Below are 17,785 nucleotides of genomic sequence, written 5' to 3'. Positions count from 1 at the left end.
TAATCCAAGCCTGCCGATAATGGGATTTATTTGACGGTTCAATGTTACAGGAATAATGAACGACCGAATCATAACTGTAGCAGAGAAAATAACCGAAATTACACAAACTGTTATTAAATTCGATGCGCATACGTCGAATGCTCGTGTGATTGATCGTCTGACTAAGGGAGTCGCGACAGAAGATTTGCTGGAAGATTATAACATAGTGGAAAGCGCGGAAGCGAACGCCTATGTCACGGACATTTTTTACCACATAATGAACAGAGTATTCTGGCTCTCTGATCCCGGCTGTAGTTTTCCCGAAATTAAACTCAAGCACAAAGAGATACAGACTTGTATCAAATGCTATAACAATCTTGGAAAGATTGTTCTCGATGCAGACACGCAAACCATTCTGACCTGCGAGCCAAGGCAATCCAATACAAACTTACTTACCGAGTGGACAGCGGTAAGATCGTCTCTGCGCGATATTATTGAGGAATGCGTGGAAAACGGTATTCGCCCACTGGTGACTGCGGACGTGATACTCCACGACGTGGTCGAAAGATGCGCCGGTCAAATCCGTTTACCGTACAGAGATGAAATGTTACAGACATTGGCATCGTGCCAAGCACTCGAGGGCACGAACGACGAGATACTTAGAAAGCTACGACTCGATGTTATTGTTGATACGTTCGAATCGTCGGTAATAGCATTATCAGTCGTTGGGGTTCTCTTGTGTAATACTTACTTTGAAATACACCAAAAAGCCCCTGCCGTTGTCGCAGATATCATAAACCGTCTGCTAAAGAAGTCTGTGTTTGTCGCTGAAAAAGTTGCAGCGATCCGCCAAGAAGGGGCATCACGTTAGTTTCGTGCCCACTATTATTCATTAGTGTATTATCTCTCGGATAGGGACGATTGCTTTGAAGATTTTCTACAATATGCCACTGTTACTATCGTGACAAAGAGCTCATAGACCTCAAAACCTAGGATCCGATAAAACCAACTTGTCTCAGACAAATCATTATCAATAAAAAGCTGATCAACACAACTAGTCTGTGTTAAAAACTTTGAAATATTCAAAAGGGGGTGTTCTATTTACAGTCTTTTACTGCCCCTTTTCACAAAAATTCGCCGAAGAAACCATTTTAAAGTTGATTCGGTCTCATATCATAAAACTAATTTTTATACCACAGATAAGCCACTGGATGATGTGCTTGCCGCGAGAACGCGACGACTTAGAGATTTATTGGAGAATAAAACCGTGGCAACGCTCAGCACAGGTACACAAACCGGATTGGCTGGTGTGCCAGACCTGATAGAATTGAATGAATCTAAAAGAACAACCTGCTCGACTTGCGTAAGACGCTCAGAGTGTTCTGTTTGCGTGGCGAATGGTGATAAAGAATGGAATGCTCCATCTGGAGTCAGGAGGGAAGAAATCCATGGGAAGATACTCAGAACTCAGGATATTTTACTCGCATACAACCCCTGTTACGTGATGGCAACACCTTCCAAAATCAGCGAAAATCAGTCTTCCGTTACACTATCGAGTCAGTTTCACACAGTGCCCATATCAGCTTCGGCGAAAAGAACGCAGCTCCTCTTGAAAGCTAACCTTCGAGCTTCCATTTCATCCTCGACGTCTAGCTCAATTCAAGACAAACCACAAGCTCAGAGACAAGAATCCAACTGCATTCGACCGTTGAATACAAAACTGTCAGGTAGGTGGATCGCTAGATTTTCAGAACAGAAAATCCGTTAATTATTAGTTTCGTGAATAACAATAATCATTCACTAGCTGCAGGGTCGTCGGAAGAGTGGGGAAAAGTGGTGCAGGTCTTTACATTTACTCCCGATGCGTGGTCGGTATGCGGTAAGATATTCGAACGGCAATACGCTTATATACCCCTACCGAGTATCGGGGCGTAGAATTTTTCGGTATTCTATGTAATCAGATATGTATGAGTATACCGCAGTAGAAAGTGTTATTCGCAACCAGGGTACGGAACACCGTGTTGAAATGCCTGCGTGTAAAAAAAATTGCAGTTCACAATGTGAATGTGAAATTATACCCGAAATGTTGCGAGGATGTTATAGCTTACATACTACACCACTGCCTACTACACATACATCGTAATAATGTACGTTCCAATTTTCAGTTGTTATTGAGATTTTCATTCATATCTGCGAATTCTAACTTTCTGCCCTTACGTAGGTCCAAGCCGTTGTGGCAGCGGCACTGTCATAAACCGGTACCCAATTTCGTCGCTGCAAATCTCTGGAATACAACACAAAGAGGAGTGTACAAGGAGCGGGTGCAACTTGCCCATACAGTCCATAAAGGCTTTGCGTATTCTAAAAAATATTTTTAACCGAAAGCAAGGATCATGCAGCAATTGCACGTGCAATCCTAAAGGAGGGCAAGGGAGCAGAGGAATTACAAGTACCACACTGCCTCCTGCCGTAATCTGCAGCAAATCATCGGGGATAACTAAGGAGGAGAGCAAGGATGGAGCAAAATTGAATTGCGTCATAAGTAATTCGCTGTATGAGGTTCAAGCTTTGAAGCTCTGTGAGCGTAAGTCGCGAGAATTGGACTCTGGTAAAAAACCGTACGGGGAGAGTCTTGAGGTAGTTCCGATTATTCGCTTACCAAGTCGAAAAAGTAAAAGCTAATCAATAACTAAAATCAGAGATTTACCACCTCTTCAATTTTTTTTTTTTTGTCGAAAAGTAAATATTACTCGTCCAATTGAAATTTAGGTAGTTCGATGTCATATCATGATTTCAGTCGTTGAACGCGGCAAAAAAGCGTAATGCAATGAAATAGAAATTAATTTTTTTCATCGAGCAAATGTTCTTAAAAAATCATTATTATTGTAACAATGGTTTGATCGCAAATCAGATTCAATTGCGTTCTCATACAGCTGAAGCATCAACAACGGCTCTATAATAATCGATACTTGAAATGATACATAATAATTATATAACAAAACAAGACTTAGCAGCTAATTGTTAAGAATAAATGCCTAATTTATTCTGCAAAGGATATCCGCAAAAGGATCCTCTTTTCCGTACAGCGGTTGTTTAAGTATATTACCTCACAATTGAAGCTCTAATGAATGGATGACCTAATGATTGACAATTGCAATAGACATGGAATGAAACGTAATTTTTACGTCTAGAATGAACGAATACACGCATCAGTATGAAAGGCTATGCCAAGGAGCACGAGGTTCTAATAGGCCGAGTTTCAAGCGAGGAAGGTTTTGAAAATCATAGGAACCAGGTATTTAGAGCACGATACGGGCGTTTTCAAAATTCCACAGCTTTTACCGTGTATTCGTATATATATACAGATGGTGTCTTGACGTTGTCTCGAATTGCGGACCCACGATCAGACGAAGTGGTAATATTTTCAGGCTACGTTTCGAAGCAGAATTGATACTCCTTAGAATCGACTCCGTGTTCGCAAGCATCGGTAATATTTCGTCTTTCTTTGATTTTAGATCATTTGGTCATTCTCTTTCTCTTCCACTAGGTAAAAAGACATAAGTATTTAAAGAACGCGACCAACATTATTTCTTGTAGCTCGCGCTTCTCTGTGGCAGGTATTTATCTATCGATCTATACATCTGACTAACTATCTGTGTACTTGTATAACAACTTGGTCGAAAATTTTGTATGTAACACCTACACAAATCTACGTATTAGCACGTACTTGCACATTCTAAAACACATGCGTTTCTAGCTGTTATTAGTTACTCAACACTGGAACATATCGATGACATGATCAATCTACGTCGAATAATCAATTGGTCAGACAAGGTGATGCCGTATCAGAAATAAATTTGGACATAAAAAAAAATAGAATCCTGAACGGCAGCTCGTTAACAAGCGCATTCAGAAAAAAAAACCATTGTTGTTTTACTATCGAGAATTAAAAATAATGCATGGTTTCTCGTAATTTAAGAACATTTACCGTCAGCCGAAACCGAATTGACCAAGTGTGGCCTATTGAGGCTTCAACGGCGAGAAATGTTAGAATGTATTGCGCGTGTGCAAATTTTATATCTTCAATTGTTCTTCAGTACATTTCTACATTATCGAAAGAAGAACTGCATCCCCTGCACATTCGAGCTGGTTAGATATATCGCGATATATCATACGACGTGCGGTTAATGCAATGGTTCTCATAATACTTTAAAACCGTACCAAGAAATGAACGAGAATACAAAATTCACGCGTGTATGATACATCCTATAATTTCCCATCGTTACGAATTCACCGTGTACATGTATGTATATGCACGTAAATAAATATAAGGATCTAAGAAGAATAGGTAGCCCACCCGCAGTATAATATAAACAAAAAATATCCACGCAAAGCAACACAAGTGTCCGGCGGATGCTTGCGTACTACTCTGGATGAGGACATCAGCATATGCATTCGCTTGCAAGTAAGCGAATGCTGAACTCACCAACAATTGGAAAAATCCTCATTGAAAGTCGAGGTGATTAGTGGGACCACTTTTATTCTTTTTACGTCGTAATGTAAGACTAAATACGGGCATTCTCTTCCTCTTCATCATCGGACATGACCTGAGCCTTTTTGTTGTCCATTGTCATTTTCATCTCTTCGTCGGGGATGGTAGAAATAGCTCCTTCAACTCCTCCGTTGCTTATGTCGTTCCACGGCTGAATATTCGCTGAGCCAAAGAGCCAAAACAAGACGGTTGCGGACATGAAAACAATTGCGGAAATCCAAAACATGGGACGCCATGTTTCAACGCTGTTCTGAATCGTTTGAAATAAATATAATTATTGATTAATGATACATCCGATAAAATTTGCCTACTAGCGTACAAGTATAAAACTGGACGCCATAATCGCTGGTACTCGAAACTCGAATCAAATACACGTATCTACGTACACGCTCATTAGTCAGAACACCGACAACCGCAGGAATAATGAAACCTGGAAAGCTGCCAATCGTGTTCATTACACCGTAAAGGGATCCCGCGAAGTTCGGTGACAGATCTTGGTGATTTTGGAGACTTGTCTGGCAGGCGGCGCCGTTGAAGGCCAAGGCCAGTATCATCATAGAAATTCCCCAGAATTTGTCCTTTCCCGCGTAGGTCATACCGAGTAAACACAAAGCTGGGCCCATGTGAGCTGCATAGACAAGAAAAAAATAAGACTGTTTCAAACCCACCCAGGCAATCAATAGCCGTAATTTAGTCTCTGTAGAATGCGAACCGTCATAAACGGACCAATAAAATATCTCGGAAGTGAGAAGACTTGCAGCTAAAAGATTCAAATGATAGTTTCATGATTTTAAGGCTAACTGACGTTGCCATTATTGGTGTCATTATCACCTAGCAAGGTGTCGACAGCATCGGATGTGTCAGAATCAGGGGATATAATTTAATGCCAAATTTTATTCCCCTCATGATCACGAAACTGCCATCTTAAAAAATTTTCTCCAACTATTCTAGGTTCCTAGATATTTACCTGGTACGTTTGCAATGAGACACCGTGTGTATACCGACGTTTTATACGTTAGCACAGTGGAATTAAACTACATTTATTAATACCGTCACTTCTGATAAAAACCAAAAGTACTACATTGAAGGGAAAAATTATTTGAAAATATGCAAGTAAATACTAAGAAAAAATTAAAATACCATATTAACTTGTCGCATGAATCTCTAAAGTTTTTCACACGTGAAACATTTGCAACAAAGCGAACACGAAATTTCTTGTACATGGACTGATATCGAGCATAGAAGTGGCCAAAGAAAATCTCAAATTCCAACGGCAAGCCGCACGTGCGAAGTAAAGGTAGGTATATACACAACAAAGGACTGGTAGATACGTTTAATAGATTACAGGGAACCATGAAAATCTTGCGCAACCACACGACCGTCAGGTACTTGTTTCTCAGTAAGTAGTCTCCGGCAGCGGCAAACAAAACACCGGCCCCAAGTCTGGCAATGTAAGGCAGTCCAGTCATAAAGCCACCCTTGAAATTAAATTCTCTTAAATTACCAACGTTCCATTCGTAAAAATTTTTCATGAGAAAATAATTCTCTAAATGAGTCTCTATAATATGTTTTTAATCGTTTTCCTGGCCGCTTAACAATTCATATTACATATTATACTCACGGATTTCATATTAAACCCAAGAACCTGGAGCGTATACTTGGGTCCGTTTGTGGATATGAAGTAGATTCCCCACATGTTAGCAAAGTGAGCCCAGAGTAGCACCAAGAATGGAAGCGATGTGATGACAGCGACAACAGGAAGTTTTACCTGCGAATTGGATAACCCGAGAATTATATAATTCGAGCTAACGTTTATGCATCTGTTTGAATATAGGTATATTAGGTATAATCCGTATCTACAAGCATGCGCCTGTATCATTGTCCTGCGTACTTTTTGCTTGCTGACGCTCGTTCCAATTTGTTTCTTAATATATTCCTTTTCTCGTTCTGTGATACTCGGATGCTGGTCGGGTGTGTCATGTATCAGGTATACCCAGAGGGCGAAAAATACAAGAATGAGTCCGCTGGTCACGTAGTACGCAGCCACCCACCCATATGTGTCGATCACTTGACTGCAGAGAACAAACGTGACTACGGTACCGAAGGGTCCACCTGCGGAGAAGCAAATGATACCTATTTGCAACATGAAAGAGAAGACAGGGCAGGTTCGATTGCGTTCGGAAATGTGACGCGAATTGTGCATCATTACGTAGAGATCTTTTACGTAACTATTTCATTGGTGTATTAAATTGACGAACACCAATGTGCACTGCTGCGTACGCGCATAGCCCGTACCCGTAAAGTTTGCCTATTCGGTTTATTGTTATTCGTAGCCGACGTCACAGAACGGGATTCAATATCAAAAATAATTCACTGCCTACAAGATAGACTTTTGCGGAACTGTTATTCGAATATTACATGTACTACCGCGAGAATTGAAACAAAAATGTTAATATTCTCCGGATATTCAAAAATACGAAAAAGAATTTATTTTTCAACCGATGTTACAAACAAAATTATTGCTAGACTTTTCTGTCACCTCTAGGTCTGCTATTTTTCCATTGCAGCATTTTTCGCTCGCAATTGCTATTCTTCGAAAACATTTCAACAACCGCAGGTAAAAATTACTCAACGGCGTAATAACACGAAAATCGAGAGTTATATATTCAATATGATATCGATAATTTGAAACTGTCCATGATGCTTCGTTTCACCTAATACAACTAGACAGAATAGACAAGCTACACACCTCTTATATCATTCTTACCGCAAAAATCTCCGGACGGATCAGCTCGATAATTTGTGAAATTTATTTTTTCCGTCCATTAACAGTAAAACACTCATCGACCAACGCCGCAGGTCGTTCACGCGCGATGAAGACAAACGTCGCAGGTACGAATCCCAACTTTGTTAGGCGAAAAAGAAAGAAAAATATTTTCAGGCGAGGATTACGCGAGAATGTCGTTGCGGGCAGTGACATGGCTGCCAGGGTTTTGCTCCTCGTTAGTCCTTTTGTGGTTACCCGACGGTCCGTTATTTGACGGATTCACTCTACCGACTTTCTGTAATGACAGGAGTTGTACCCCAGTTTGTAATTGGATTGAATATTCGTGTACTTGTCATCACCGGACGGATACAGCTAAGAGGTTGATAGAATGGTTTATACGCTCATTGAATTGTCAATAATTGCGTCATCTTACGATCAGATGTTCTCGATTAGAAAATTTCACGACGTGTGGAGATGATGTGCAGGTGACGAAAACCCATAAAAAGTTTTAAAAATTCGTTCACAATTACCTTGCATAGCCCATACGAACATTCCCTTCTCGTTGGGTGGCACCCACCTGGCGATCATTGCGTGTAGAGCCGGATACACAGCACTCTGTGGGCAGGGGGTAAGATCACTTTAGGTCGCAGGCCGGACATGAAAGGAAGGCCGTATAAGGCCTAGGGCTTGAGGTAGCGGCATCTCTCTTTTTAATACATATACATGCATACAATATACAATACCGGGCCTAAGCGTAGAAACAAGCCATCTCGGTGCTTACGGATAAGCAACCGGAGTTACAATTTGCCATCTCACCAACGAAATTGTATCGCCCCGTTGCCGATCTTTAGGCACCGGGGCGGCTTGTTTCCACGTTTAGACCTCGTGTATACACGTATACAATATATACACGCAGTCAATATGATCCGCATATTTATGTATTTATGGATGCAGGTATATTGGGGACATCTATGGAGATAAATCTACATATCTGGATATCTATCATGAACCGACCCCGAAGAATCCCATCAGGAACCGCAGGACGATAGCGAACATGTAGTGAACACTAGACGCCCATGGCATAAGCAGGTTCAGTAGAGCAGGAATGAGAGTCGCCAATCTGCCGAACCAACAATATACGCTTACAGTTTGTTAGATGTATAAAAGGATAGTTTTATCAAGGTCTTTAAATTTATATATCACATTATATACACCTAATTGTGAATTCAAAACAGGTAATTACGATCACCATCTTCAAACCGAGCGACTGACAGTTTTTTATACAATGTCAACTATACGAATAACTTTTTGTAATTTATTATACATTTCTTCTATATTATATGACTCCCGTTGCACAGATAATTAATTTTAACTTCGAAATGATGAATAAATTCCACTCAATAACAGATGTAACGTATGCTTACCCGATCAGAGGAATGTTTCAAACTTACGCAACAACCTTGGAACCTCCAAATTTTTCTGCTAAAATACCGGCTGGAATACTAGCCGGAACTACGCCGCAGTAGTAAGCCATTAGTACAGCTCCCTGAACGATTTCGTTCCACTCGTATCGCTCACCGAACTAAAGGGAGGATTCATTTACGACCACATATTCCATCATTTTTGTAATACATAACAATCAGACGACTGATTCGTGATACATGTTTATTGAGGGTTAATATGGTGTAGTGCGACCAGCGATGGGATTTTATGTCCCCGTGTACGACAACATTTAGACCGACGGGTCTTTTATTTTAAGAGTTGATACAATTTCTAATGAATACTGAATTACCTAACAGGAAATTCCTTCCTGGCAATACCGCAAGTTTGTTAAAAAAATGCTTGATTTTCGACCACTACTGATACTAATAAGAATACTTGATACATACATTAAAAGTAAGAGGGAACTCATCTTATCGTTATATATTTGAATAATGAAAAGTCCTAGGATTAAAAAAAATAGCAGCTGGCTTTATGCATGGTTAACATACGGTGTGATCGCGACAATTGACAAAGATTACATAATTATGATTGTCTGTCCGAAATTAGTGTAAGACCCGGTATGCATTGTTCGGAGTTAAATTTTCAACGAAGTACATAATTAAAAAACGTCAGAGCGTGATATTCATCAATAACTATTATAAATAACAAAGACTCACATCATCTGTGCGTGTCCCATTTTCTTCACGTGTGTCTGTCCCATTTTCTTCACGTGTGTCTGTTCCATTTTTAACCATGGCGACGATGATAATGGAAAGGTTTGTCCGTATAAAGTAAGAAAACATACAAGCCAGAAACATCATAGCTCCGAGGATGCCTCGGCGAGGGATCTTCTCTGCAAAGAAATGATATAACAACGATTTCTTCAGATTTCTGGTAACGTTCAATTATTGCAAGGTACATCCCTATAAATAGTGTAAAGGAATTAACGCGCAAGTTGCTCGCAAAACCTAACAATCATACAGCGTACACCGTCCTAGGCGGGTTGAAAAAAAAAATATCACAGGGGTTTCGACGGGATTTCATATTGACGTACTGATGTTTCGATCGATGGAGCTTCATCGAAAACTCAAGTTGTTACTAATACTGTGTTACGGTCAATCAAACTACGACTGTAGGTCAGTTCCATGTTTAGCCTCAAGTTAACTTACAAATCACTGAATATTTATATACTTCTCATCAAGAAAGGGGGCATGAAACTCGCGCCGTTGATTTAACTAAGCATTGAAGTAAGCATCACTATTTTGCAGCTTCGTAATTATTTTAGAGATAAATTTGCAAAATATGAGTTTCCTATAATATGCTGTATTACGCTCGGTATTATGGGTTTACTGAATTTGTGGCAACTCTTAAGCTGCGAAACAGCGAGTGATTCTAAAAATGCAGCGTTAGGTTAACCGTACTTAACCACAATTTGTCACTGGGGCTGAACTTCACCCCAAGCATCTTTCAAACTCCCCTTCGTTGTAATAATATTAAATCACTCATAGCCACTTTGACGCTAAGATGGGCGAAAAAACGTTTGTGATCTGCAGAAGTAATGACCACAGGTCATTTTGGCTAGCATGATCGGATTGGTGAGAAGGAACTAGCCCGAATTGACACAAAAAAAAGTTTGTAGGACCATTATTAACGGAGATATTCGAATTGTTGACTTAACCGCGCCGAGTCGAGCGCGATTGGCCGGGCGTGTATACCCACTGAGCGGCTAATAATTGAGTTTTCGATTAAGCTTGATTAATCGAAATTTCACAAGCATGCGACTTCAGTCGGAATTCCCGAACAAAAACTTCTTCAAACTTGTTGGATGAATAAGCTATAATCGTGTGTGTGGGAAAGAAGAGCCATCGGCGAAAGTCTAACAGTTTTTACGACAGTTCATATCGCTACAGGAATGAGCAACAAATGTATGTTCCATACATTTCAGCGAAAATGATATTGTATAAACGACTAATATTAAAAACTCATTTATACGTTTTGCAAAGGGTACGACAAATATAACGTATAACTAATTGCGAGATTAACACAGGAGTGAATCTTTTCCAATCATTTATACTCAATTTATGATTTCAAACGACTTCATAGTTATCGTTTAGTCATTACATTTGTAGCGTAACTGACTAATTCATCAAATAAATATATCTACGACATAGCTTAATCAACTTTATGAAGTCTTTATTCATTGATCGTCGGTTTCATCTGTAATATGGTGAGCTTCCAGATTTGTTAATACTCATTATTGGGGGGCGGGGTTATCGTAGAAACTACTATAAAGATACGGTAGCTCGATCTGTATTAACGTACCCATATCTGCTAAAAGTTGTGTGGGAGTTATAATCACGATTCCAACATAAATTTTACTGGATTCAGTAATATAAATATGGTATGTTTACGCTATTATTCCACTCTGCCCTTAAACTGCATCAGATTTGGACTGTACCTTGTAAAATGATTGCTCCTTCATGTATTTCTATTAATTGAAAAATTTAGTAATAGATTCATCAAACGTTAGAACGCAAGTCTCAACTAATAAGTCCACAGCTGTACACGCTTATACTTGATACACACTGTACCCATCAGATAGCTGTGATTAACGATCAGGTGAAGAGAAAAGAGCGCTAAGAACCAAAATAAATTACTTACAGGTGCGAAAAACGTATAAACGAAGTTTCTAGAGCTATATATGTAAAGTCAAACAAGGGGGAGTGGTTTTTCGCAAAAGAAAAGCAACAGAAAAAAAATACCTTTCAAAACACTATACGGCTAAACACATCAACACTGATCAATTTTTTATAAGATATTTAGGTTATAAGACTGTAGTTCCTTATAACGATACTATTGTTAAAATTTATCTGCAACCTGCAGAGGTATACCATTTACAACCGAATTATTACCCCTTGAAAAAATGCGCATGCAGGGAATTATACAACTGATCCTTCAATTCTTGTCAAGAGTACGTGCGCATGTGTAATTGATAGTGCAGCGTGGTGCAGCGCACACTATACTTGACAACTGCTGTACGAAACTTCGGGTCCAAACGCACGCCTCGCACGCATGCACATTATGTCGGTATATTTGCGTATCATAGTTGGTTACAAAATTAAATAAAAGAAGTATCTCCCTCGTTATTCACGCGTTAGAGTTATACAATCACATGTTACGTCGCGCGTGTGACGTTGTCGCGTGAGGTTGACCTTTTATTTAAAATATAATGATGTCTGCTCAGATAATCTACGCATGCTTTTACATGATATGGAGACAATTAAACACTTCATGTGCTGTCCGTCCACATATATCATACTAATGTGTAATACAATTATACAGGGTGTTTTATTTTAATCGCCCCAGGCCGGTTATTCCGGAACCAAGCAAAATACGGAAATATTACCCACAAAATATTTAGATTTCGAAGGGGGAAAGAAGATGAGTGTCAGATTTTTAGTCAGGTAAAGTGTATATCAACTTGGTTTTTTTTTTCCCCCCTGGATGAACCAGTATCTTTTTTACATTGGCATTTGAAAGGGCATAACCAAAAAATATCACAATTTTTTTCTATGTTTTGTCAACAAATCAATAAAATTCGATACAAACAAACCTATTGTTCTTTATCCAACCTCGTAGACTCTACGTGGAGAACTATTCTGACAACATTCGGTATTAGAATACTCGAGTCCTCGAGTATTTCCATAGAACTGACGAGTTACCGGTATCTTGTTCCCTAGCAACTTGACAGGCATGTATCTCATCACCGGTCCAGTTTAGGTGGTGAGTATGTACTGTTTCGTACTTTTCTATGCAGAATTTAATGTCCTTTCGAATGCTGATGGTAAATACATACTGTTCTATTTGGAAAAAATACCAAGTTAACCTTCACTTGATATTGGCGCCTTCACTTGTAAAAAATCTGACACTCTCATCCTTTTTCCCCCTTCGAACCCTAAATATTTTGTAGGAAACATTTTTTCGTATTTTGCTTAGTATCGGTGTAATCGGCCTTGGGCGATTAAAATGAAACACCCGGTACAGTCGAGTTTGGTCATCCTTATGCTAGATAGTCCTACACGGTCCATCCGCGTGGCAATTAGTACATGATGCGCTACATTAGTTTGCGTTTAGCCGAGCGTTCAGACAATTATATTGTACACTGTTGATACGTTGTTGCACGATGATTATTCGAGCAGCTGCAGCATGATTCGATGCAATCTGGCAGACAAACCTGACATACATTATATGTATAAGCCTTGAAAATGCACGCTGGAATGGAAATATGCTACATTCAAATATGTCAAAGGAACCCCAATTATAGGGTGCATCTGTAGGGAATGGCGATTGACTATCTACATTAATACAATACAGGCGTTGTATAGTATTGGCAAAGTTCAGATAATTCACTCAGGACAGCACGTGCAGTTAGTATAATGATACGTGGAAATTTAATTATGTTGTATCCCTCAGGTGTTCTATCATTAGCTACATGAAGTTCACTTGAATTTCATGGACCCAGTAAACGAAACATCAATACCGTTCAATTGTAACAGTTTTCCTCTGCGTCAGAAATACCTCCGCCATACAAACACACAACGCTTCGCTTCGCTTGTACTGTGATCGACGACGGCAACAATGCGATAGATTATAATTGTACATTCGTCGACCGATGTATATGTAAGCGTAACAGTGATATTTGCATACCCTATGGAAGATTGTTAGCGCGATTATAATTGTTCGTAAGCGGGAATTGCAATCGGTATCACAGAAATGTTGAAACAACAGTTATGTTAGTTTACCTTTGAATTATTTCATATCATCTTAGTCTGTTACATTTTGCGTCATTCGTGTCTTACGTTATTTTACCGCACTTGTCCACGCTACTTTAGACACATTTTTACGAGGAAGAACCGGTTCTATTTGAGACGGTTAGACGAGCGAGAATTTCTACAAGTTCGACTTTACGGACTACGTGCGACAGTTCAACAAGCGTGTGTCTGCGTTTCTGTTTTTACATGCGGCGGTTCTACATGAGCAGGTTAATTTTTTCTTCAATTATTTCAAGTTTTCTTAATTGTTTTAGTTGCATTAATTTCAATTCGTTGCTGAACGCAAGATTCGATTGAGAGAGAGAGAGAGAGAGAGAGAAAATGGGGTGGGAGGGGGGAGCCACATATACAGGTGCCAGGTAGGACGGCTGCGTTATTCGATCGCGCTCGATGTTCAGCAACGAATAAATTACCCTTTGTAGAACGCGGTTTACCTATAAGACAGACCCTTCAAGAGATAATATATGGAACCTTCGTCGTAAGCGGTTTAGTATCTCGAGTGTACCGGTAATCGTCATTCTATAGAAATAAATGCGTATAGGAACGAATTTATCTTAAGCGAGCATGTACGACCGCCGAATGCTATAATAATTTAAATAATTTGAATGGAAGTGTTCACTTGTCGAAACGATACCTACCCTTTTGGAGTAAGGGATTCAAGGTTTGGACAATCGCGTATTTCTCTTTAATGGATGCATAACCTTGCAAACGAACCATCATAATGTAACCAGTTTTAACATGATTTATACTTGCAGTTTATGTATGCGATAGAATATATTTTGCCGATTGTAAGTATAACATTACTATTATTTCGGCTTGGTCGAAATCCGTTCTTCCAGTGTGATTATCTAACTCTGCGTGCTGAGATCAGTAATTATCGATACCATCCTGATAGATCGACGATTTAAAAAATCATCAATCATCAATGCATATCCCTGTGTAAACAAACATATTAAAGGTACAATTATTCGCACACATTAATAATAGACGACACCAGGTTATGTCCATACGCATGAAGAATAGTTGTTGTTTTTCTAAAATAAAGGCGAGATCGAGTTCCCAACTGTCGAAAATTTTTGACGTATTAATAACCGATCACTGAATAGTGCATGAGCGCAAATTTTCATAACAAACGTTGTTTACTTATTCAGGTTCTTTCTCGGCTTCTTACTATTTAAATTGAGTTTCTGTTCAAATAATGCAATTTCTTTCACATATAGTGTAAAGCAGACACTCTGGATAATTTTTATCCTTGAAACATACTAACGAAATCCTATAATAAAAACACTTCTGTACTACACCCGCACAGTCGTCAGTGGTCATTTTAATCAAATGGCCCCTTTATAAGTTCGTTGTTTGTGAAGGAAGAGTACACGCTGTTTTTAAAATAATTAACGAAAATCGATGTATAACATTATCTCTACGGATACTAAATATTTATCTATTACTAGCTGGTCGGATGTCTAGTGTGGCTGGATTTTGTGCTCGTGCGTTCGCTGCGCTTACTTACTCGTTATCAGTACGTTTTACCAGATGATACGAGATTAATGAGATACCTCACGTTCTCACTGATCACTGCACTGAGCAGGAACTACGGACCGCTTATCCTGGAATTCGAGTTGCACCAGGAAGCGGACCCGGAGCGCAGGATCCAGGAGGTAGAGAACCCGCTACTCGAAATATGCGGAGCGCGATTCTCATACGTCCTCTCTACTGCGCGGTTGTTTCCGGACTGAGGAATTCGGCTAGCTGATTTTCGTCGTCGACGATTACTATAGATCGATGACATGAGAGAAAAAAACTTTTGGGTGACGTCACTTTCTGAACATCCGAACATCCAAAATTTGGTTTCGAACTTTAATACTCTGTACGATGATTACCACTTTTGAAAAGAGCGGACTTGCCGTATGTAAAATTATTTCACCTGTACAAACAAAAAAATCCAATCGGACTTGCACACATATTTTGAACGTTATACAAAGCTTGACAATCTGAAAGTTTGAAATCTGTTCGATCTAACGCATCGTCGATGGTAGTCGAATTCCGGCATACCCTAGGACAACTTTTCGATTGGCTATTTATTTCTGAAAACCGTATATTTCATGAATACGAGTATATGTAGGTAGGAAAATAGGAGGATATAAACGATTTATCATTACGGACGTTTATATTCCAATTTCAAAGATAACAATATCATCAAGAGCATTCATTTTTGCAAGGGTTGCATTACATTTAAACTTAAGAAAAACCTCTTCAAAGATAACACATAGATTTTTCAGAATTTCTTGATACATTCGTATTGTACATGCAATATTGTTTGAAACGTAATCGAGAGTGGTCTCTCCTCCTTGTGAGCAGCCGGCATATAGGTATATATTCAAGACGAAAATATACATGGGATAACGCGTAAAGTTACTTCGTGGATCTACCTACAATATAGTCTCGCCGCGACTCAAACGATTGATATAGTTTCCCATATAATAAGATATATATATATAGCTTGCTTCCGCTTTTCAAGCAATCACTGGAATTGATTTATTCCTCAAATTCAATGGTAAGTGTGCACCTTTGATTTAGGTATCTGCAATATCATCACTAAAGTTATCCAATAAAAGCAGACGTATATAAAACTTAATACAAACATCCCAAGGAACTTTTTTCAAATACTAAAATTATTTATATACGATTCTTATCGTTTCTATTTGCGCAGAACTATCCGGGATCGTTTGACGTAACATATTATCGGATTAAAATAATTGTTATAAATTCGCTGTTATAAAACGCTCGACGGATTTTAGACATCATACTTGGTCAGATAATATTATTCAAATTCGATGCCGGTTTGACTAGAGACTTACGTCGAATCATTGAAATTTAAATTTGGCCAGTATTCGTAATCGATACTGATATTTTCGAGACGATCTCGAGACAGCTCGCTAGATTTGTCTTGTTGGTGTAGGGCCTTTTTCAAGATAATTTTGAAAATAAAAGTCGCAAAATCCTTAATCGTTCCCGCGGTATTTTATCGGCGATTAGCTGAAACCGACTTGTCTATTTTTCCCTCCACGACCTATCTATACCGATTTCTCACCTTTCATACTACATTATCTCTCTTACAATCAGGCCCGATAAAGCTCCGAGAATTCTATTCAAGGTTTCCGATGCACCAGACTGCAATGCTCGTGACTCTTGTAACTTTCCCATCATCTTAACAGCTATCCGACGTGCTCCGCCTAAACCGAATAGAAAATTATGTATACCTATAAGTATGACAGATTCTAATTACCGTATGCGTGTACCCACATTGTGAGCACAGGGGATTTCTCCAATAGTTTACAGGTATTCCTGTTAGATTATGGCTAGGTAAAATCATTGCCAGTGTAATAAGTTAAATCGCCATTATTTTGTTCTTTTTTACGGTAACTCAATTCCCAATCACACCTCTCAAGGTCAAGGACTTTGCATCCCCCTAAACTGCCCCCTGTATCACGGCCGTGCATTATGGTTTCGTTCTACTGGATATAGTGTGCGCCATAAGGTTGCGATCTGCCATGCCATTATATGGCAGTACGACGGTTACACATACCTTATCATGCTTAACGAAGGCGAGGGTGAATGGAAAATGGATGGGTAAAACCCGTGAAATCATGTTATGAACCGGTAATTGGATGGGCAATGACATTTGGTCCTTAACCGAATAAGACATTTGTCCTGTGCAGGATACTGACACTGATCGTGCGATAGATCTGCAGTAAAATTTCACGCGTGCAGTATATGGGATGATGCAACGTGGATCTTCGCGCGTCGCGTCTTTCATACTACAAACATACCAGAGGCCAAGGTCGACTGTTGCTACAGAGAAAACAGTCGCATCAGTTCACGGCTGTGATCGCAATTATTTATTAATATATTTCATTGCAAACAAGGGACCTTGTATTCTTTCATACAGCCATACATTGTACCATACATAATATACGCGATTCGTTGAAAGTAAAAAAAAACAGCCGTATAGCGCTTACCCCTCAATATTTGTGCAAGTGTCATTTCTGGCCTACAGGACAGGTACAACGTCGCTAAGGCCGGTATTTCCACGTTTGCCACAATTCTCGCCAACTACACGTCCCGACAGTTCCGTGCCACTGGTTGAACTGAACTGAATTCGTGACGCGAATT

The 17,785-nt window shown here is 39.4% G+C and overlaps 2 protein-coding genes across 10 annotated transcripts in view; one reads left to right on the top strand and one right to left on the bottom strand.

The window, feature by feature from the left end:
- Positions 1 to 3,837, top strand: part of LOC124180157 — a 4,322-nt gene extending 485 nt beyond the window's left edge. Inside the window, exons 2-5 of the mRNA XM_046565284.1 lie at positions 51 to 845; positions 1,179 to 1,706; positions 1,784 to 1,858; positions 2,201 to 3,837. Of these exons, the coding sequence (XP_046421240.1) occupies positions 51 to 845; positions 1,179 to 1,706; positions 1,784 to 1,858; positions 2,201 to 2,661 (1,859 nt within the window). The 3' untranslated portion in view covers positions 2,662 to 3,837. The remainder of the gene's footprint in view (positions 1 to 50; positions 846 to 1,178; positions 1,707 to 1,783; positions 1,859 to 2,200) is intronic.
- The window catches only part of LOC124188145 (putative inorganic phosphate cotransporter), a 20,489-nt gene extending 2,704 nt beyond the window's left edge, over positions 1 to 17,785 (bottom strand). For 2 of the 9 annotated variants that reach the window (XR_006872245.1, XR_006872246.1), the window contains exons 1-10: positions 17,632 to 17,785; positions 9,458 to 9,633; positions 8,750 to 8,880; positions 8,313 to 8,418; positions 7,829 to 7,913; positions 6,423 to 6,643; positions 6,153 to 6,299; positions 5,877 to 6,009; positions 4,918 to 5,159; positions 4,466 to 4,781 (exon numbers count right to left, since the gene is read on the bottom strand). Coding sequence is in view for 3 of the 9 variants with exons in the window: in XM_046580613.1 (XP_046436569.1) it covers positions 4,545 to 4,781; positions 4,918 to 5,159; positions 5,877 to 6,009; positions 6,153 to 6,299; positions 6,423 to 6,643; positions 7,829 to 7,913; positions 8,313 to 8,418; positions 8,750 to 8,880; positions 9,458 to 9,633; positions 17,632 to 17,656 (1,503 nt within the window). In the remaining 6 variants the exon portion in view is untranslated. Of the gene's footprint in view, positions 1 to 1,436; positions 1,719 to 2,127; positions 2,264 to 2,840; positions 4,782 to 4,917; positions 5,160 to 5,876; positions 6,010 to 6,152; positions 6,300 to 6,422; positions 6,644 to 7,828; positions 7,914 to 8,312; positions 8,419 to 8,749; positions 8,881 to 9,457; positions 9,634 to 17,631 lie in introns of those variants that run through there. The other 7 variants (XR_006872242.1, XR_006872244.1, XR_006872243.1 and 4 more) reach the window with 7 other exon arrangements.

This window comes from Neodiprion fabricii, chromosome 1, assembly GCF_021155785.1.
Source record: "Neodiprion fabricii isolate iyNeoFabr1 chromosome 1, iyNeoFabr1.1, whole genome shotgun sequence".
NCBI lineage: Eukaryota > Metazoa > Arthropoda > Insecta > Hymenoptera > Diprionidae > Neodiprion > Neodiprion fabricii.
Note: the sequence above shows the minus strand (reverse complement) of the source record. Positions and strands in the feature narration are given on the sequence as shown.